Source organism: Macaca fascicularis, chromosome 8, assembly GCF_037993035.2.
Source record: "Macaca fascicularis isolate 582-1 chromosome 8, T2T-MFA8v1.1".
Taxonomy (NCBI): domain Eukaryota; kingdom Metazoa; phylum Chordata; class Mammalia; order Primates; family Cercopithecidae; genus Macaca; species Macaca fascicularis.
In genome coordinates, this window is record NC_088382.1 from 43209573 (window position 1) to 43232826 (window position 23254).

The 23254-nt window shown below is 35.6% G+C and overlaps 1 protein-coding gene across 1 annotated transcript in view; it reads right to left on the minus strand.

Moving 5' to 3' along the window:
* Window positions 1-2970: 2970 nt before the first annotated feature.
* LOC102125672 (disintegrin and metalloproteinase domain-containing protein 2-like) overlaps window positions 2971-23254 on the minus strand; it is a 121693-nt gene continuing 101409 nt past the window's right edge. Inside the window, exons 16-20 of the mRNA XM_045398178.2 lie at window positions 20592-20775; window positions 14209-14286; window positions 13859-13997; window positions 11005-11164; window positions 2971-3004 (exon numbers count right to left, since the gene is read on the minus strand). Of these exons, the coding sequence (XP_045254113.2) occupies window positions 2971-3004; window positions 11005-11164; window positions 13859-13997; window positions 14209-14286; window positions 20592-20775 (595 nt within the window). The remainder of the gene's footprint in view (window positions 3005-11004; window positions 11165-13858; window positions 13998-14208; window positions 14287-20591; window positions 20776-23254) is intronic.

The window sequence follows — 23254 nt, forward strand, 5'->3', positions numbered from 1 at the left end:
TTATTTTATATGTAAATGGGATACTTGTGTATTAAATTTACACCCAATGGATTTTTCAGATTCACTTGGTAATTAAAATATTTTATCTACAGATTATTTTAGATTTTCTGTGTTTATATTATAAGGTTTTCTTTGGATAAAGATTCCTTTTTAAAGTGTATTTTTTTTAAATTTTTTTGTAGCCATACTTACTGACTACTATTTCCACAGATATAGAAAAATGTTAATAGTGAATTTTCTAAATGTCTTCACAATATTAGGAGGAAAGACTAGAAAATTCAATATTAATTATTTTCATTATATATGTTTTGCTGATCCCTTTCATCAGATTAAAACACTTCAAATCTATTTCTAGTACCTAAAAATCTGTGTGTCTTGTGTGTGTATATGCTTATAAATCAGAGAATTGAGTCAAATAGTTTGACTATTTTAGATCCCTCATATAAATGGAATCATGAAATATTTGCCTTTTTGTGATTCGCTTATTACACTTAGCGTATGTCCTTAAATTTCACCCATGTTACTACATATAACAAGATTTCCTTCTTTTTTCAGGCTGAATAATGACTGCCATGTTTTGTTACTAATTTTTGCTGACCTCATAAAAGGAATCAGCATGTGTGGGACTGAAGTTGTATCTTCCTAAGTACTTGCTTGATTGCAAAGAGGAAGCCATCAAAACCTAAATTTTCTTTATTAAACACTTTTTAACTTTGATTACAGTTGCTTTTAAATTACAGTTACATGCAGATATTTAAATTCTTCTTAGGTCAATTTTGGAAAATAGAAATACTTCTATTTCATTTAAATGTTTAAATTTCTTACTATTAATAGTGACTGTGAGTGTGTGCCTTTTCACTTCTGATATTGTTAATGTGTGCCTTCAAAATTTTTCTCTAGTATTAGTATATTCTTAAAGGTTTATTAATTATATTGGTTTCCTCAAAGAAATAACTTTGGCTTTGTTTATTCTTAATATTATAGTTTATTTAATTTTCATTACATTTTTCCTTTTTCTATATTATTTCTTACATTTAATTAATTTAAAAATAGTTATAGGCTCATATTCAATTTTCCTTTAACATCTTCAAGTAGTTTCAGATTCCCACTAAGCAAGGACCAGCTACGTCAGTCATTCTTTTTTCCATACTTTTACAGCATACAGTTCAAAGTATATTTAAATTTCCATTGAATGTTCTTCTTCGATCCATGAATTGTTTAGAAATGTATTGTTTATTTCAAATACTTGGAGAATTTATATTTTATAATATATTTATCTTAAATTTGCTTTAGTTAGAGAACATAATCTGAAATATTTCAGTTATGAGAAATTGTTTAGACGTGTTTTATGCCCCAGCATGTGAAATATATCAGTAAATCTTTCACATGGACTTAAACTATGTATTTTGGAGTTGTTGTGTATATCTAATAGATCATTTTTGTCAATCGTGTTGCTCAAATCCTTAACTATATTTGATGATTTTTCTACTTCTCTTTTTGTTCTATCAATATTTGCTTCGTACATGTTGAAGTTATATTAAAAGTTGCAAAATATTTTAATTACAATGATTATAACTTCATAATAGCTTGACCTTTTGCATTAGGATACATTCTTCTTTTATCTTTACTAATGCTGTTAGACTTAAAGTCTATTTGCTTTATTTCGTAGAAAGTTCTTGTGGTGTATATTTGTTCATCCTTTACTTTGAATGTTTATATACCTGAAAATGTATCTTCTTTCAGCAGCATATGGTGAAAAATTTTTTCAAATTTTAGGATCATTGTCTTTGATTGATTACAGACCATGACACTACAACATAACAACATACCATTGCAATTTGAAATATAACAGTGGCTTTTAATGATGGTACCACCCTATTACATTACGGTATTTCCTTATACCATGCCCCTACTGACAGAATTAGTGTCTACTGACCAACAGAAATAGTGTGAGATAACTTAAAAAAACAGAAATTTGTAATGTAAAACTCATTATCATGCATTTTTAATAAGTAAATTATCTGTGAAATTATACAAATATATATATCATATTTTCTGGTCAAATTAAAAATCACAATATGCAGGTTTGAGTCCCAGGAAAGCAGGTAATGTACATTCTTTTTTTATTTTCCACTTTTTTGTGTCCATCCATCGCAGATAATTACTCCAGAAGACTGAATAAATGAAAAAAGTCACCTTTATCAACAAGTAAGTTACAATGACAGCTAGTACAACAAATAGCATGCAAGTAACCTTATTGCAAAGTAGACCTATATCATGCAATTTATTTTTAGCCAACATTTTAAATACACAAATGCTAAAGAAGTAAAATTAACTAGAGAAAAGAATTTTAAAATAACGCTGCAAGAAATTTTTAAGTGAAAAATTTCAGTATCGTTTATATCTTGATCATGTCTATTATAAATTCTGAAAAATATAATTCTGAAAAATATTCTTCAATTTATTTTTATTATATATAGCTATATGACTGTCACTACTTAATATGTATTCATCTATGCATTCTCTCTCTCTCTCTTCCTCCCCCCCACCAACCCCCCATCCTTAAAATATTTGGAACTCACTCATGTCCTTTGCAGGGACATGGATGAAGCTGGAAGCCATCATTCTCAGCAAACACACACAGGAACATAAAACCAAACACTGCATGTTCTCACTTATAAGTGGGAGTTGAATAAAGAAAACACATGGAAACAGGGAGGGGAACATCACACACCAGAACCTGTCAGGGGTTGGGGGCAAGGGGAGGAAGAGCATTGGGACTAATACCTAACGCACATGGGGCTTAAACCCTAGATGATGGGTTGAAAGGTGCAGCAAACCACCATGGCACATGTATACCTATGTAACAAACCTGCACAGTCTGCACACATATCCCAGTACTTCAAGTAAATTAAATTTTAAAAAATGAAAGAAACTTACAGTGATATCATGGCATCTCTGTTGTCCAGACTACCCTTTAGGTTCACTCTCACTTTCAGGTTGCCTGCATATTAAAAATAAAAATAATATTATACTTTCTTCAGGATGATTTTACAAACCTCTGTATTATCTATGAGTCTTGAAACAGTTCTGAATTTTTATTTAAGAACTGGGTTCACCCATTATTTGAAAATACCCTATCACTAAGAACATCTCTGCCCTGGTAATCAAGACTAATAATGCACATCTTTGCATCACTGAATATGAAAAAAAGCACAGTGATATATGTTTACCTGAAAATAAACTTAGATCACTTTTATATTCATAATATTATTGGTTAAGTATCTTTAAACTCTTTTGCCATTCGTTTTCAACCCTATTAATTTCTATTCATTTTACTAGCTATGTTTTCTTCCCTAAAGATACTTGATATCAGTTTTTCCACAATAGTTATCCAATATAAGAAAACCACTTTAGCATATTTAAGTATTGACTGCTATGACTAGTTTAGGTGCTGTATATTATTTCAGCAATTTCAAATCAACTTTTAAAATATATTCCCTCCTCATTTACATTGCCATATTATTTTAAGTATTTTAACGAAATTCAATTCATTTCAAGTAAAATGAAGGACATAGTTATATAACTCCTAGGCAGAAATCATTTTATAGCATTTTCCTTGAAAATAAATAATCTAGTTTTAATGTTTACTTGTATTCTTGTAGCATATATTCAGATATTTTTATTTTTAATAAAAAGTTATTTGTTTTATATTTTCTGTAGAATAGATGTGGCTATTATCTAGATTTTATCTTTTATTACATATTAATTTTTAATCTTTTTCTACTTCTAACTGCTTGTGTTTCCATTTACATTACTACCAAAAAAAAGCTAAATTACTTTCCTGGGTTTTCCTATTACGTTTCATTAAAATAGGATAAAAATTCACTAAGATATATAAATATTACAAAGTTATTTAAGTATTATTAAGTTAAAATACATATTTAACAAGATCAAATAATAAAAGAAAGTAGATAAATTTAAAGATAAACATTAATGGACAGCTAAACTTTAACTAATCTTGCCCCTAAAAAGTCCAGATTCTTATACAATTAAAATTGCAATTTTTTTAAGTTTAAAAAATTAATATTCAATTTATTAAAGTTATAAATAAAAGGAAAAACCTAGTTTGTCCTTTCACTTTTAATTTCAGCTTAAATAACTTATTATTTTAATTATAGATCTAGAAAATTTAGCAATCACTTCTAAAAGGTTCTAATCAATTTTGGTCTCATTTATGAACTTAAACTCCTTTAAACTTTTCATATTGCATTATTCATCACATGTAATATATTTGCTTAACTTCCTAAGTATAATTGGTTGACAAACCTTCTTTTTTTTTTATTATACTTTAAGTTCTAGGGTACATGTGCACAACATGCAGGTTTGTTACATATGTATACATGTGCCATGTTGGTGTGCTGCACCCATTAACTCGTCATTTACATTAGGGACATCTCCTAATGCTATCCTTCTCCCCCTTCCCACAATAGGACCTGGTGTGTGATGATCCCCTTCCTGTGTCCAAGTGATCTGATTGTTCAAGTCCCACCTATGAGTGAGAATATGCAGTATTCGGTTTTCTGTACTTGGCATAGTTTGCTGAGAATGATGGTTTCCAGCTGTATCCATGTCCCTACAGGACACAAACTCATCCGGTTTTATGGGTGCATAGTATTCCATGGTGTATATGTGCCACATTTTCTTAATCCAGTCTGTCACTGATGGACATTTGGGTTGATTCCAAGTCTTTGCTATTGTGAATAGTGCCAAAATAAACATACGGCCTGTGTGTGCATGTGTCTTTATAGCAGCATGACTTATAATCCTTTGGGTATATCCCCAGTAGTGGGATGGCTGGGTCAAATGGTATTTCTAGTTCTGGATCCTTGAGGAATCGCCACACTGTTTTCTACAATGGTTGAACTAGTTTATAGTCCCACCAACAGTGTAAAAGTGTTCCTATTTCTCCACATCCTCTCCAGCACCTGTTGTTTCCTGACTTTTTAATGATCGCCATTCTAACTGGTGTGAGATGGTATCTCATTGTGGTTTTGATTTGCATTTCTCTGATGGCCAGTGATGATGAGCATTTTTTCATGTGTCTGTTGGCTGTATGAATGTCTTCTTTTGAGAACTGTCTGTTCATATCCTTTGCCCACTTTTTGATGGGGTTGTTTGTTTTTTTCTTGTAAACTTGATTGCGTTGTTTATAGGTTCTGGATATTAGCCCTTTGTCAGATGAGTAGATTGCAAACATTTTCTCCCATTCTGTAGGTTGCCTCTTCATTCTGATGATAGTTTCTTTTGCTGTGCAGAAGCTCTTTAGTTTAATTAGATCCCATTTGTGAATTTTGGCTTTTGTTGCCATTGCTTTTGGAGTTTTAGACATGAAGTCCTTGCCCATGCCTATGTCCTGAATGGTATTACCTATGTTTTCTTCTAGGGTTTTTATGGTTTTAGGTCTAACATTTAAGTCTGTAATCCATCTGAAATTAATTTTCAGGTAAAGAGGAAGGAAAGGATCAAGTTTCAGCTTTCTACTTATGGCTAGTCAATTTTCCCAGCACCATTTATTAAATAGGGAATCCTTTCCCCATCTCTTGTTTTTGTCAGCTTTGTCAAAGATCAGATGGCTATAGATGTGTGGTATTATTTCTGAGGGCTCTGTTTTGTTCCATTGGTCTATATCTGTTTTGGTACCAGTATCATGTTGTTTTGGTTACTGTAGCCTTGTAATATAGTTTGAAGTCAGGTAGCGTGATGCCTCCAGCTTTGTTCTTTTGACTTAGGATTGTCTTGGCAATGCGGGGTCTTTTTTGGTCCCATATGAACTTTAAAGCAGTTTTTTCCAATTCTGTGAGGAAAGGCATTGGTAGCTTAATGGGGATGGCTTTGAATCTATAAATTACCTTGGGCAGTATGGCCATTTTCACGATATTGATTCTTCCTATCCATGAGCATGCAATGTTCTTCCATTTGTTTGCATCATCTTTTATTTCACTGAGCAGTGGTTTGTAGTTCTCCTTGAAGAGGTCCTTTACATCCCTTGTAAGTTGCATTCCTAGGTATTTTATTCTCTTTGAGGCTATTGTGAATGGGAGTTCATTCATGATTTGGCTCTCTGTTTGTCTGTTACTGGTGTATAAGAATACTTGTGATTTTTGCACATTGATTTTGTATCCTGAGACTTTGCTGAAGTTGCTTATCAGCTTAAGGAGGTTTTGGGCTGAGACAATGGGGTTTTCTAAATATACAATCATGTCATCTGCAAACAGGGACAATTTGACTTCTTCTTTTCCTAACTGAATACCCTTGATCTCTTTCTCTTTCCTGATTGCCCTAGCGAGAACTTCTAACACTATGTTGAATAGGAGTGGTGAGAGAGGGCATCCCTGTCTTGTGCCAGGTTTCAAAGGGAATGCTTCCAGTTTTTGCCCATTCAGTATGATATTGGCTGTGGGTTTGTCATAAATAACTCTTATTATTTTGAGATACGTTCTACCAATACAAATTTATTGAGAGTTTTTAGCATGAAGGGCATCTATTGAGATAATCGTGTGGTTTTTGTCTTTGGTTCTGTTTATATGCTGGATTACGTTTATTGATTTGCATATGTTGAACCAGCCTTGCATCCCACGGATGAAGCCCACTTGATCATGGTGGATAAGCTTTTTGATGTGCTGCTGGATTCAGTTTGCCAGTATTTTATAGAGGGTTTTTGCATCGATGTTCATCAGTGATATTGGTCTAAAATTCTCTTTTTTGGTTACACCTCTATCAGGCTTTGGTATCAGGATGATGTTAGCTGCATAAAATGAGTTAGGGAGAATTCCCTCTTTTTCTATTGATTGGAATAGTTTCAGAAGGAATGGTACCAGCTCCTCCTTGTATCTCTGGTAGAATTCAGCTGTGAATCTGTCTGGTCCTGGACTTTGTTTGGTTGGTAGGCTATTAATTATTGCCTCAATTTCAGAGCCTGCTATTGGTCTGTTCAGGGATTCAACTTCTTCCTGGTTTAGTCTTGGGAGAGTGTAAGTGTCCAGGAAATTATCCATTTCTTCTAGGTTTTGTAGTTCATTTGCGTAGAGGTGTTTATAGTATTCTCTGATGGTAGTTTGTATTTCTGTGGGGTCAGTGGTGATATCCCCTTTATCATTTTTTATTGCATCTATTTGATTCTTCTCTCTTTTCTTCTTTATTAGTCTTGCTAGTGATCTATCAATTTTGTTGATCCTTTCAAAAAACCAGCTCCTGGATTCATTGATTTTTTAGACGTTTTTTGTGGCTCTATCTCCTTCAGTTCTGCTCTGATCTTAGTTATTTCTTGCCTTCTGCTAGCTTTTGAATGTGTTTGCTCTTGCTTCTCTAGTTCTTTTAATTGTGATGTTAGGATGTCAATTTTAGATCTTTCCTGCTTTCTCTTGTGGGCATTTAGTGCTATAAATTTCCCTCTACACACTGCTTTAAATGTGTCCCAGAGATTCTGGTATGTTGTATCTTTGTTCTCATTGGTTTCAAAGAACATCTTTATTTCTGCCTTCATTTCGTTATGTACCCAGTAGTCATTCAGGAGCAGGTTGTTCAGTTTCCATGTAGTTGAGCAGTTTTGATTGAGTTTTTTAGTCCTGAGTTCTAGTTTGATTGCACTGTGGTCTGAGAGACAGTTTGTTATAATTTCTATTCTTGTACATTTGCTGAGGACTGTTTTACTTCCAACGATGTGGTCAATTTTGGAATAAGTGTGATGTGGTGCTGAGAAGAATGTATATTCTGTTGATTTGGAGTGGAGAGTTCTGTAGATGTCTATTAGCTCTGCTTGGTGCAGAGTTGAGTTCAATTCCTGGATACCCTTGTTAACTTTCTGTCTCATTGATCTGTCTAATGTTGACAGTGGGGTGTTGAAGTCTCCCATTATTATTGTATGGGAGTCTAAGTCTCTTTGTAAGTCTCTAAGGACTTGCTTTATGAATCTGGGTGCTCCTGCATTGGGTGCATATATATTTTGGATAGTTAGCTCTTCCTGATGATTTAATCCCTTTACCATTATGTAATGGCCTTCTTTATCTCTTTTGATCTTTGATGGTTTAAAGTCTGTTTTATCAGAGACTAGCATTGCAATCCCTGCTTTTTTTTTTTGGTCTCCATTTGCTTGGTAGATCTTCCTCCATCCCTTTATTTTGAGCCTATGTGTGTCTCTGAATAATCTTCCTCCATCCCTTTATTTTGAGCCTATGTGTGTCTCTGCATGTGAGGTGGGTCTCCTGAATACAGCAAACTGATGGGTCTTGACTCTTTATCCAGTTTGCCAGTCTGTGTCTTTTAACTGGACCTTTTAGTCCATTTACATTTAAGGTTAATATTGTTATGTATGAACTTGATCCTGTCATTATGATATTAGCTGGATATTTTGCTCACTAGTTGATGCAGTTTCTTCCTAGCATCAATGGACTTTACATTTTGACATGTTTTTTCAATGGCTGGTACCAGTTGTTCCTTTCCATGTTTAGTGCTTCCTTCAGGGTCTCTTGTAGGGCAGGCCTGGTGGTGACAACATCTCTCAGCATTTGCTTTTCTCTAAAGGGTTTTATTTCTCCTTCACTTATGAAACTTAGCTTGTCTGGATATGAAATTCTGGGTTGAAAATTCTTTTCTTTAAGAATGTTGTATATTGGCCCCCACTCTCTTCTGGCTTGGAGAGTTTCTGCCGAGAGATCTGCTGTTAGTCTGATGGGCTTCCCTTTGTGTGTTACCCGACCTTTCTCTCTGGCTGCCCTTAATATTTTTTCCTTCATTTCAACTTTGGTGAATCTGGCAATTATGTGTCTTGGAGTTGCTCTTCTTGAGGAGTATCTTTGTGGCGTTCTCTGTATTTCCTCAATTTGAATGTTTGCCTGCTTTACTAGGTTGGGGAAGTTCTCCTGGATGATATCCTGAAGAGTACTTTCCAACTTGGTTCCATTTTCCCCGTCACTTTCAGACACACCAATCAGATGTAGATTTGGTCTTTTCACATAATCCCATACTTCTTGGAGGCTTTGTTCATTTCTTTTTACTCTTTTTTCTCCACACTTCTCTTCTCTCTTCATTTCATTCATTTGATCTTCAATTGCTGATACTCTTTCTTCCAGTTGATCTAGTCGGTTACTGAAGCTTGTGCATTTGTCACGTACTTCTCGTGTTAAGGTTTTCATCTCTATCAGTTCTTTTAAGATCTTCTATGCATTGATTATTCCAGTTATCCATTCATCCATTCTTTTTTCAAGGTTTTTAGTTTTTTGCACTGGTTACAGAGTTCCTCCTTTAGCTCTCAGAAGTTTGATCGACTGAAGCCTTCTTCCTCAACCTGTCAAAGTTATTCTCTGTCCAGCTTTGTTCTGTTGCTGGCAATGAGCTGCATTCCTTTGGAGGGGGAGATGCACTCTGATTTTTTGAATTTCCAGTTTTTCTGCACTGCTTTTTCCCCATCTTTGTGGTTTTATCTGCCTTTAGTATTTGATGATGGTGACATACTGATGGGGTTTTGGTGTGGGTGTCCTTTCTGTTTGTTAGTTTTCCTTCTAACAGTCAGGACCCTCAGCTGTAGGTCTGTTGGAGTTTGCTTGAGTCCCACTCCAGACCCTGTTTGCCTGGGTATCAGCAGCAGAGGCTGCCGAAGATAGAATATTACTGAACAGTGAGTGTTGCTGTCTGATTCTTGCTCTGGAAGCTTCGTCTCAGAGTGTACCCCACCGTGTGAGGTGTGGGGTGTCAGTCTGCACCTAGTGGGGGTGTGTCCCAGTTAGGCTACTCAGGGGTCAGGGACCCACTTGAGCAGGCAGTCTGTCCGTTCTCAGATCTCAGCCTCTGTGCTGGGAGATCCACTGCTCTCTTCAAAGCTATTAGACAGGGGCATTGACCTCTGCCGAGGTTTCCGCTGCTTTTCGTTTAGTTATGCCCTGTTCCCAGAGGAGGAGTCTACAGAGACAGACTGACCTCCTTGAGCTGCGGTGGGCTCCACCCAGTTCGAGCTTCCCAGGGGCTTTGTTTACCTACTTAAGCCTCAGCAATGGCGGGCACCACTCCCCCAGCCTTGCTGTCGCCTTGCAGTTAGATCTCTGACTGCTGTGCTAGCAATGAGAGAGGCTCCAAGGGTGTGGGACCCTCCAGGCCAGGTGTGGGATATAATCTCCTGGTGTGCCATTTGCTAAGACCCTTGGTAAAGTGCAGTATTAGAGTGGGAGTTACCCGATTTTCCAGGTGTTGTGTGTCTCAGTTTCCCTTGGCTATGAAAAGGGATTCCCTTCCCACTTGGGCTTCCCAGGTGAGGCAATGCCTCACCCTGCTTCAATTCTCGCTGGTCAGGCTGCACATGTCCGACATGCCCCAGTGTGATGAACCCAGTACCTCAGTTGAAAATGCAGAAATCACCTGTCTTCTGTGTTGCTCACGCTGGGAGCTGGAGGCTGGAGCTCTTCCTATTCAGCCATCTTGGGCACGCCCCCAAAATTGCAATTATTATATATGTATATATGTATGTGTATGTGTGTTTGTGTGTGTGTGTGTGTGTGTGTGTATAATTTTTTCTTTTTTGAGTCTCAGTCTCTCTTTGTTGCCTTGGCTGGAGTCCAGTGGCACAATCTTGGCTCACTGAAGCCTCTGCCTCCCAGGCTCAAGTGATCCTCCTGCCTCAGCCTCCCGAGCAGCTGGGATTATAGATGCATGACACCACGCCTGGCTAATTTTTGTATTTTTTTGTAGAGATGGGATTTCACTGTGTTGCCTAGGCTGATCTTGAACTCCTGGCTTTAAGTGATCCACTCGCCTTAGCCTCAGAAAGTGGTGGGATAACAGATGTGAGCCACCACTGCTGGCCATTAGTTATTCATATATGAGTTATTAAATTCTCATATAAAGACAATAACTGAATTTGAATTCTTACTCATTACATCTACCACATTGCTATTTATTGACTATGTTCATAAATTATACAAATAACAAATCTTAAATATGAAATCAATGTACTCATCGGTTGAATAGTCCTCAGTTCTCCATTTTTTCCTTTGGAAATGAACTTTCACCATTATAGCAATCAGTACACAGAAAATAATAAAGAAAGGAATGAATAAGAAAAGTGGCCATCTCATTGGTTTGGAATAGTAAACGTTCTCCATGTGGCGCCTTTCTAGGAAAGAAAGAAATCAAAGATTTGAAAGCAAGCACCAGAAATATAGTAAAGATATTTCTGTATTTTACTAAGTCTAGCAGAATAGAACCTTTGAACAATTTAATAATTTTAAAATTAACATATTTTATATGAAATGGATAGCTTGAAAACATAAGTGCCCAAAGTGACTCTTGTAACTCTTTTTAAAATGGATAGCTATATATCATGGGCTAATATTTTGTTGAGGATTTTTATATCTCTATTCATGAAGAATATTGTTTTGTGATTTTTTTCTTTGTTGAGTTCCTTGTTTGAATTTGGCATCAGGATTATGTTTTCCTCGTACAGTGAGTTGACAGGAACTTCCCCACTACTGTTTTCTGAAAATAATATTGCTTTCTTTCAAGAATTTGGTTTGGTTCACCTGTGAAACCATCTATGCCTACAATTTTTTTTTGTTGTTATTTATTTATTTATTTATTTTTTGATGGTGATTTAAAAAATAAACCCACAGATTAAGAAGAAGTGTGGTTTCTGACTTTTTGTTTATGCCCTTTGGTTTATAATCCAAATAGTCCTTTTCACATCTGACTACCTTTATCAGCCTGTTTCTTGCCTGTAGTTTATTGTGGACCAATGAACATATATGCTACCTTGATCACTTTCAATCTGAGCTAATATAATTCCTTTGAATTTCTCATGTATCAAATAAAACCACAATCCATTAAACAAAGGCCACACTCACAAATCTCTTTGACATATGCCTTTCTCTGTTGGATCCTGTGAGGCTGTTATGAAATTACCAGTTTAAAACTCTTAGTAGCCTTATTGTTTGAAAGTTTTTATGATGCATTTACATAAAATACTTAGAAGGCCTTTTGTATGGATGAAAGAATCTCTAAGAGATATCAACTTAGGTTTTCCTGAGATTTTAACAGAGGTGTTTACAGTCAAAGGCCTTGCTTAATTTTGATTTGACATAAAATTTTATTGCTCTAATCTCAAATTTGGCCTTTCATTGTTTCTTACTTTAAGAAACTTGCGGAGAATGAAAATTAGTTTTACTTTCAAACCGATAAAATCCTTGCATGGACCAATGTCCTAGAAAGTCTCATTAATGTTTTTTTCCAGTCATTTCATAGTAGGCATGAGTTCAATTTTCCACATTACCAAAGGCAGCAGTGATGCCTAACAATTTACCACTTCATAATAATGGTTTCACTTTCTGCAACGTGTTTTTAAACTGTCCTTGAATTGCTCACCAACTTCAACATGTACTAAGACTTCAGTAGTTTCCTGCCTTTCTATCTTTCATGCACTATCCAATTTCAAAGTTAAAGCCACATTTTAGATTTCTATTACACAACATAGCAGTAGCTAAATTTTTTAAATTATTTATTGTCGTGTAAGAAATTACCTCAATGCTTAGTAACTTCAAACATTCTATTTTGCTCACAATTTTGTTGGTTATGAATTTGAGGAGGGCTTATTAGATGGTTGTATTTTTGTTTCTGAGTGCAATCAAATTTCAGATATTGCTGATAATTTTCAAGAAGTGAATGAGAGAATGAGATTTCCAGGAATGAGAGAAGTAAGGATTCCAAAATACCTAGATAGGGTCTGTAGGAAGACCACAAGAGTCCTAGAATGTTAGTTCTTCACATTTTGTTGATCAATCATACCACTAAAATCAATCTGGAAAGGAGTGGTCTCCACTGCTCATTGGGAAATGGCATGTGTGTGCATGAATAGAAACAATTAATTGCAGCCAATGAGAAGATAAGCTAATTGTTGCTAGTAAAATGGAAATAGCTTGAATTACATTAATTACAAAGTTTTAAACTTACTAATCTATTACTATATAACATAAAATATAATATTTCCAGATACTGGAATTAATGTGGAAACTACCTATGACTCAAAATTAGAAAAATGGCCCTAATTGTGTGTACATTTAGATTTTTATGTCAAAGAAATCTCTTGGCCCTAAGTATCATTGGATATGCCAGTTAACTTCTTGCTTTCTCTAAAATTCATCTAGGCTTTTCCTCTGCTTTGATCAATATCACAGGGAGCCACACTGCCTGAGTTCCTTGATCTGCTGTCTTCCAGTCAGTTTTTATCACTGGGAATCACTGAGTAAAATTTGGAGGATTCGAAGAGTAAAAATATTACTGATATTACTCCCCCTTCCTCACCAGCATCACCAACAGTGACTGTATATTCTCTATACCTCCAGTTCATGTTGGACAGTAACTCTCCCTGTGGTTCCAATCCTGCTATATATCCCTGACCAGAGTTATATATCATGCTAAATAGCCCAGATTCTGATTCTAGTAATACCACCTCTTTTTATTGTCCCTCCAACCCTAAAAAGTGGTAGTCATTTTCTGGGTTGCCTCACCTTTCTCTGATTATCATCTCATCTATGCAATTACCAGATGCCTTACATTGCATTCTTTCTGTTTGAAAGACTAAAGTGATTTCTATCTTTATGCCTGGGTTCTGACTGATATATCATATTTATAACACATGCTACATATGTTGTAATATATTACTCTCTGGAAGTGGAAGTAAAACATACATATTGGTATGCAGTTTAATGTCCAAACATAGTCTAGATATAAATTGGTAGACAAAATATTATGTTATTAAATTTAATAAATTCAAATTATGTTTTAATTATATTTTCGATTTATTATTAATACTTACCAGGGAGCCTGGCTGGTACAGCTACAAGTGGAAAATTGCCACTGTCAATACTCCCACCAGGCGATGTATCTGATTGAACTGAGCAATCTGGAGGTAAATATGAAGCACTACAGTGACAGTGCTTTTTGTTATTGCATACCTAAAAGAAGGAGAAATATCACCTTATAAGATAAGCAACTAGATTTATATGTGTTCAAGTAGAATTATAAAATAATATGTATGTCAGATAAGGCCAATTTTCCTATATGTTGTGTGTGGTGAGTGTGTGTGTGTGTGTGTGTAGCAATGCATTTAGTTTCCTAAAATTAGACTCAATGATTTCTATTTTCACCTCATAGTATGCTACTTACGCCTCTATGATTGCATTTGTCTGTAGTACAATCGTAACCCAAGTATGAAGAACTCACACATCTTTGATTCTTGCAAACCTAAAAAGGATGAGCAAAAATAAATTAATTGACATGCCATCTAGAGTTGCCATTTAATTAAAAGCATTCCATACCATACCATATTACCATGGACTAATAATTCTTAGCAACAAGAATTAGAATACTAACAATGAATAGTTAATGTATTGAGCTACTATCTTTCCAGCACTAGATGAGACACTGATTACCTAGGAGTAAACAAAACAATAACAGCTTCTTCCCTGCTTAGATTGGGATAGCAGGTACAAATATGAAATGAGTAAAACACAAATAAGCATGTAATAAGTGCTGTAATGAAAACATTGATTTATGAAAGCGTAAAATACAGGAAATGTGTCAAATATTTGAGAACAGTAAAACCTTCTCATTGAGCCCTGATGATAGATCAGAATTAATTGGTATAGAAGTAAAAGACAGAGTATTATAAAAAAGAAATAATATTTAAAATGATTCTGCCTTGGAAGAATATATTGAATCTTGGAGAAATCTAAAGGGCAGTGTGGCCATTCAGTCGTTCATTAAATACATATTTGAGTCCTACAAATGTACCTGGCCCCAAGAAGGCATCAGTGAACAACACGAATCTCATCTTGTTCATATCATAACAAAGAGAGAGAAACAAACAAAACACTTGATATTATATGACAGGAGATATTTAATGGCATGATTGTGTAGAATCTTATACTCTTCATGAGCAAGTTGGCCAAATACAGCAATTTGCTGTATTTACATATTGGAAGAGGGAAAGCTGATAAAAGTAGGTTTTGGAAAAGAGAATGGAAAGGGCAATAGCCTGAAGATACAAAGTTAGAATGTCATTGCTGTGGTCCACAAAAATGATAACCATACAGTGAAACTGAGTGGCAATGAGGATAGAAACCAGTGGATGTATTTGAGATAGAAAGTTTAAACCAGCTGAGCTGGAGTAATATACGTAGTAAAAAGAGATGGATGAATGACACCAAGGATTCTGACTTGTTTAATTCTCTTGCTGGTAGTTAAATCAAGTGAGATAAGGAAAGTTAAGCATAAAGACAAAGGTTTAGTAATTGTTTTCAGAGATCACTTTCGACCTATATCAAATAATACTATGTTTCAAAAGAACAAAAAATGTTTGATGAACTCATACAAACACCCAAAGCGACTAATGGTAAGCCCAAGAATATGTAATTGGAAATATTTTTTATTTTAAAAGTTTGCTAAAGAATATTGGCAATATTTTGGGAGATTTTTTCTCTTATAATATAGGATCATAACACATTAACTTTTAAAGTCAGAGAGTTAATCTGTTCACGTAGTTTTTGCCCAATATTATTGAGTATGAAAAAATACATTTTTGTGTTGGAGAGTTATGGCAATGCATACCTCTGTTTAAGATTTACAGGGAGGCCGGGCGCGGTGGCTCAAGCCTGTAATCTCAGCACTTTGGGAGGCCGAGACGGGTGGATCACGAGGTCAGGAGATCCAGACCATCCTGGCTAACACGGGGAAACCCCGTCTCTACTAAAAAAAAAATAAAAAAAACTAGCTGGGCGAGGTGGCGGGCGCCTGTAGTCCCAGCTACTTGGGAGGCTGAGGCAGGAGAATGGCGTGAACCTTGGGGGCGGAGCTTGCAGTGAGCTGAGATCCAACCACTGCACTCCAGCCTGGGCGGCAGAGCCAGACTCCGTGTCAAAAAAAAAAAAAAAAAAAAAAAAAGATTTACAGGGAAATGGACTAATGATGAATAGATGGCCAGGTTATCTTGGATGGCTGTGGTACTAGCATAAAAAGTACTAGCTCTGGATACTGTATACAGATTAGTGCTACTGTAGTTATAAATCTATTCTGTTAGCATGCTTCCTTCACACCTAACTACAATTTAAATAGAAAAGTTAGATATATAATTTGCAGAGCTATTGTCCAGAAAAAGGTAAACCTAATTCTCAGAACCATTAAATATATTAATTGTCTAGAGAAACAAAAGTTGAGGAAGGGTTGTTGGTATTACTGGTACCCTTTTTGTGCAATGAAGTGTTGTTGTGGTTTTTTGTTTTTGTCTGTTTGGTTTTTGTTTGTTTGTTTGTTTTTGCTTTAACATGCCTGTGGCAGAGTGCTTAACTTCAGTTGCATCATGCAGGAAGTTTCGCTAGGGAAAAATAGCATCCAAATTAAGAAACTAGCTAAAAAAAATTAAAAATATTTATAACCATATAGCAATAGTAATATTAGATAAAAAATACAATTCTTTTTTATTCTTCACCAAACTCTCTAAAACAGATTTATTTTTGTTTTGAGATAAGACTCATAATGCAGCCTCTTTTATTGTCATTAGGCAGAATAGGTTCCTACAGAAACCCTCTTGTTATGGAGGGACTAAAATACTAAGTGAAATAAAATCTGTACATACTATCTTTTTTTTTTTTTTTTTTTTTTTTTTTTTTGAGATAGGGTCGGTCTCAGTCTGTTGCCCAGGCTGGAGTGCAGTGGCATGGTCTCAGCTCACTGCAGCCTATGCTTCCTGGGTTCAAGCAATTCTATGCCTCAGCCTCTCAAGTAACTGCGATTACAGGTTTGTGCCACCACGCCCAGTTAATTTTTGTATTTTCAGTAGAGATGGAGTTTCACCATGTTGGCCAGGCTCATACTCTTTTTTTAAAGGCATAATTGTGCCAGAGACAAAAATCATTTTTAGGTTCAGAAAATGTGAAACAATGTGATTCCACAAAAGCAACTAAAACTGAAGGCAGCACTCCTCCAGTGGCCACCAATGACCAAGCATTTTGGATTTAAATGATCATTTGCAACCTACAACAGTGGCAGAATTCCAAGCAGGTTATATCAAACTTTCAATAAATAGTCTGGGGAGGTACATCAGAAAAATGGTGATATAGGAAACAAAACAAAATCAGGCTGAAATAACATTATAGGAGCTCCGGCAACAATTAAAGGTCTGTAGCAACCAGTAAAATACTGAAGAACACATTGTCACAGTCAAAATGGTAGAAAATTTTATGGCATTTTTGTCTGAATGAGGCAGCAGCTAAATTCTCAATCCCTTCCCTCAAACTGAAGGATGCAGCACAGATCTTATTGGCAATCTTCTAACTTGTCTGGTAACTGCCTTAAGGACTGGTTTTTGATTTGCCTAACTCAAATCTCAGATGGAAAGAAGCAGTATAGACTGCTAGGGAAAGCTGCAGGGAGAGTAATATTTGCAGACACCTGGGGCAAGAGATTATGGTGGAGACATAATTGTAGCTCCCACAATAATACCCACAGTGTCATGGGAGGGACCTGGTGGGAGGTATTATGGTGGCAGGTTTTTCCCATGCTGGTCTCCTGATAGTGAATAAGTCTCATGAGATCTGATGGTTTTATAAAGAGCATTTCCCCTGCACACACTCTCTTGCCTGCCTCCATGTGAGATATGCCTTTGTTCCTCCCTTCTGCCATGACTGTGAGACCTCCCCAGTCATGTGGAGCTGTGAGCCCATTAAATCTTGTTTTCTTTATAAATTACCCAGTTTCAGGCATGTCTTGATTAACAGCATGAGAACAGACTAATACAGTAAAATTGGTACCAGGAATGGAGTGCTACTGTAAAGATACCCAAAATGTGGAAGGAATTTTGGAACTGGGTAACAGCCAGAGATTGAAATCATTTGGAGGGCTAAGAATAAGATGGGAAAAAGTGGGAAAGTTTGGAACTTCCTAGAGACTTGTTGAATGACTTTGACCAAAATGCGCTTAGTGATATGAACAATGAAGTCCAGGCTGAGGTAGTCTCAGATGGAAATGAGGAACTTGTTGGAAACTGGAGAAAAGGTGACTCTTGTTATGTTTTAGCAAGGAGAGTGGCAGTATTTTGCCCCTGCCCCAGAAATCTGTGTAACTTTGAACTTGAGAGAGATGATTTAGGCTATCTGGCAGAAGAAATTTCTAAGCAGCAAAGCATTCAAGAAGAAGCAAAGTATAAAAGTTGGAAAACTTTGCAGCCTGATGATGCAATAGAAAAAAAGAACCCTGTTCTGGGGAAAAATTAGAGTCTGCTGCAGAAATTTGCATAAGTAATGAGGAGTCAAATGTTAGTCATCAAGACAGTGGGGAAAACGTCTCCAAGGCATATCAGAGACTTTCATGGTAGCCCTTCCCATCACAGACACAGAGACTTAGGAGGGAAAAATGGTTTCCTCGGCTGGGCCCAGGGTCCCCATGCTCTATACCGCCTCAGGACTTGGCACCCTGCATCCCAGCTACTCTAGCTATGGCTAAAAGGGTCCAAGGTACAGCTCAGCCCATAGCTTTAGAGGGTGCAAGTAATAGTAAATCCACCGGAATAGTAAATCCACCACCTCCTTAAAGCATGAATTTCACAGGACCTATAAAACAGTAAAACACACACACACACACACACACACACACACACACACACACACACACAAAGAAAAACAAGGTATTTAGGCAAGAAATAGCATGAAAATGGGGCAATTAAACAACCTGCCACCTTGCCCAAGTTTGTAGAAGGCTCTGTTCTGTAGAAGTTCTTTACTAATTTCTTTAGTATTATCTGAACTTTGGGGTCGACCTGAATATAAAGCTTAGGGTCATCCCAGATCCTTTCTGAGCATGCATCTTTCCTAGGCCTGTGTGTGGTTTTTTAGTTTCTCAAATACATGGTTGATTTAAAATGTATTATTTTTCCAACTCATCCCATCCTCATCCTAGTGTTCCTAAATGGCTACTTGATGAGACATCACTTTTGTCATGAACACTGTGGCAGGGTATTGCCTGTCATACATTCTTCATCCCATTCACTAACTGTGGATATAACCGGAGTTCCAATCAACCATTTTGAAGGCAATATGAAAGAGGGTCACAAACAAGATCTATAGCTAAAAACTGGACTGAGTCTGGATCATTGATGACATAATGGCACCCAGTAACTGCACTGGATGGACAAACTCCAAAATTACTTTGTATTATGGGAAAAAAATAACTACCAACTATTTAAGCCACTCTTGGTGGTTCCCATTTCCTGTGCAATTCCTACCTCACATAACATATTTTAACCTGTTTAGAAACAATGGAGAATTTAAAATGTAAGATAGTCTTGAGCATTAATTTAGTAAGAAGTTTTCAAACTAAATTTAATGAAAGCAAATGTGTTGCACAATTTTTTAAATGACTTACATTTTGTGCGAGAATTTGGAATGACAATTTTTTTATTTGTATACACTCTTACTTTCTAATTTTCTAAATGAATATTAGTAAAGTTAGTATAGTTTTCCTTTCCCTCCTTTCTTCACTAAGGGGCTTACTGTATTCTGTTACTTATTAAGCCAGAGAGGCTTTATAATTTAAACATGACACTAATTTGAGCTTGCACCTCCTTATGTATATATGTGTTTGTATGTAAGTAGTTCATATTTTGTATAATAAAAAAATCTCAGAAGGCAAAAACTAATGATATATATGCATAGCTACCATATTGAATGCAAAGTAAGAAAGATAGATATGTAGATAGATAAATATTCTACAACTCCATGTGTGTGTGCATGTCTATGAAAAATTGATGGAAGGTTCCTAAAAATAAAAAGTTATTACATCTCAGATATGTGACTTTGATTGATTTTTTCTTTATTCTGTGAGTTTGTTTATTATTTTCATCAGTAAAATGGGCATATATTATTTTAATGGCTATTTTAAAATAATTATACCAAAAAATAATTTATGACATTAGATGTATTCTCTGTGTAATATGAGATAATTTAATAAAATACAGTAAATGAACAATGCGGTTCTCAATTCAGGTAGTACACACATTTCAATGAAAAAAGTACTAAATAACCAATGAAATAGTCATAGCAATGTCATCTATGCATGATTGCAAATATTTTATTCTTTTAAAGTTTGTTTTTTTCCTGATTTTCTGTATTGAATATACACTTAAATTCTGAGAAAAAATACTAATTATGTATCATTTAAGAACAGAGTCTAGGCCAGGTGCTGTGGCTCATGCCTGTAATCCCAGCACTTTAGGAGGCTGAGCTGAATGGATCACCTGAGGTCATGAGTCTGAGATCGGCGTGGCCAACATGGCAAAATCCCATCTCTACTAAAAATATAAAAATTAGCCGGGCATGGTGGTACCTCCTGTAATCCCAGCTACTCAAGAGGCTGAGGCAGGAGAATCACTTGAACCTAGGAGGCACTGAGCAGAGATCACACCACTGTACTCTAGCCAGGGCGAGAGTGACATTCGTCTCAAAAAAGGACAAAGTCTAAAATATTAGGAAATTATTTGGAAATAAAAGACTACCTACCTTATTTGAACCACAAGAAGTTCCATCTTTTATCCACATCTTGTGGCTGTCTTCATGATCACTGGCAAATTCCACAGCAACACAGAGATGTCCACTTATGTTGGCATAAATAATAGTGGCTCTTGGAATTTGTAATAAAAATTCACCTGCATATTTACATATTAATTTTCCGCACTGCAGATTGCTATAATTTATCCATAAATAAAAATTATTAATTTTAATTTAGATAAGTACAGTAATATAATTTCTAAAATAGATAGATTTAAATAAAGTATTCAAGGTTTGCAAGAGAATATATGCAATTCATTTTAAAACACACACAAAAAAAAGGCCTTGCCTAAATTGCCAATAATAACTGAACATTTTAGTAATTATGAACTAAAGTTGGTGCAAAACTAATAGTGGTTTTTGCCACAGTTTTAATGGCAAAAGCCACAATCGTTTTTGCACCAACCTAATATTCCCTAGTTAGCCTGACAAGTTTTTTTGTGATTCCTTCACTTTCCTTTGAAACTGAAACAAAATCAAACCCAAGTTCAAATGAATTTAACATCTTTTCACCTTTTGAGTGATTTTTAAAATGAAGATTTCAAGGTCACTCACATTAATTAACGAAAATAATCACTGATTAATACTACAGGGTTACCACTATATATATCACATAAGGTAGTATGTCCTACAGATTAATGTCAGCATTTGCCTATAGTACATGCTATAAACCATAAGATTTTTATTTGGCCCTTGCATCCTGTTTGGAATCTTAAATGCTACCACATGACCATTGCTACATCAGAAGATTCAGGAAACCATGGAGGCAGAGTGACTAACCCTAGATCAACTACATATGTTGAGCTAGACAACATATGTTATCTAAATAGCCTCCTAATCAGCAAAATCTCAACAGTGATGAAAATCTAGATGTCTTCAAGTAGTTTTCTATGGTCTGAACTTTTCTCCCTTTGGTCAAAAGAAGACAACGAAAATCGGCAAACCAGCCCCTGAAGTGGTCAGGCATCATCGAGCAAGGACTTGGAGTTGATAAAAGTTGTTCTACACTTATAGTGCATGCACGCACCTGTTAAACATTAAGTAATTTCATAGAACATCAACCTTAGGCAAAGCCATTCTGCGACCATGAAAGATTAAGAAAATAAGCAAGTTCACTTCATAGATCATGTCTGAACACAGATGAGAAACAAACATTGTCCAAGCCACAAATTTACTGGACATTCAACTAACATGTGTGACTATTGCTTCTTTAGCAATTACAGCTTTAGCTTCACTTTAGTCTTCCCTCTTCATATATAAGATTAAGATACACAATCATACAATTATTAATATCTCTACTTTAAAACATCTAATTTACAGCAAATGTCTATTTCCTGAAACCTTCCTAAAAATCACCTAACTCAAGTCCGAATCTCTAGAACTGGCACGCTCCACAATTTCTCATAATGTGCATTCTCACCACCCAACATGTAAAAAAAACCCAACTTGTTCAGCTTCAGCTGCCTTCTTGGTGGTCTTTGGCTGGAAGGCATTGTAGTAAGGTAGAAGTGTAATCTAAAACATACATGCTTACACTTTGAAGGCACTGGAATGTAACCAGAAAGAGAAGGACTATATAACTGAGCTTTAAGAATGGGAACTGCAGCACCAGATATTCTGTAGATGTGGCTTTGTTTAATAATTTATGAAAGCACATCCAAGGTTGAAGATTCTTAGTTTCAATAATCCAAGGACATAACTAAAATACAGGCCTAATATCAGTTAGTTGACTGGAAACTTAGACTGAGAAGTAAAATCTGAATATAAATTTCAGATTTATATTCAGCCTGAAACCTGGATGACTACTGAACTAATTAAGCATGTGTGGTGAAGAATCCAGGGAGCACATAAAAGGCATCTCCTGGAGGCATAAAGAAATGAACAATGTTTTCAGTTCCTGCGCAGAGACAGGTTTGGTTTATAGTTTGAGTCCAGCTATGTTAAATCCCTTCCATTACAAAATTCTAGCCTTCAGAAAAGCAGAAGTGAATGCAATTTCTATTATATAATAGTCATATTATATGATACAAAGTTAAACATATGCTAAACATACAAAGAAAAAGTGAAATATAACATAGAGGGCAAATAAATTACTAGATATCAATACCAATACTACCCAGACATTGCATTCAGCAGAGAAGCCCTTTAACGCAGCTAACATAAAAAGGATCAATGATGCAAAGGAAAATGTAGTCAGAATAGCTAGACGTTTTCCTTTAGTAAGTATATACTTTAGCAGTTACAAAGCAAATTTCTGTACATTTGGAATGTGAGTATATGAGGAAGCAACTTGTATACTAAGATGTACTTTATGGTACTTAATTAGAATTTGAATTATTACTAAGTTCATGTCTTAAATTCAGAGATTTAAATAAATGAATATGTGCTACATGTATGTGCATATATGAAATGCATGTTCTAGCTCTGTTGACTGAGAAGGTTGAGAGGTAATGAGAAACAGTAGACGTGCAGACTACTGGTGCTTAGGTATTTATTTTCAAATACCGTCTTCTAAGAAAAGGAATCAAGGCTTCTTGGATAAATAGCTGAATCCAGAACAGAAGTAGAAGAAGTGCAATGCAGCCTATAACATCTTTTCATGTGCTGGAAAAATT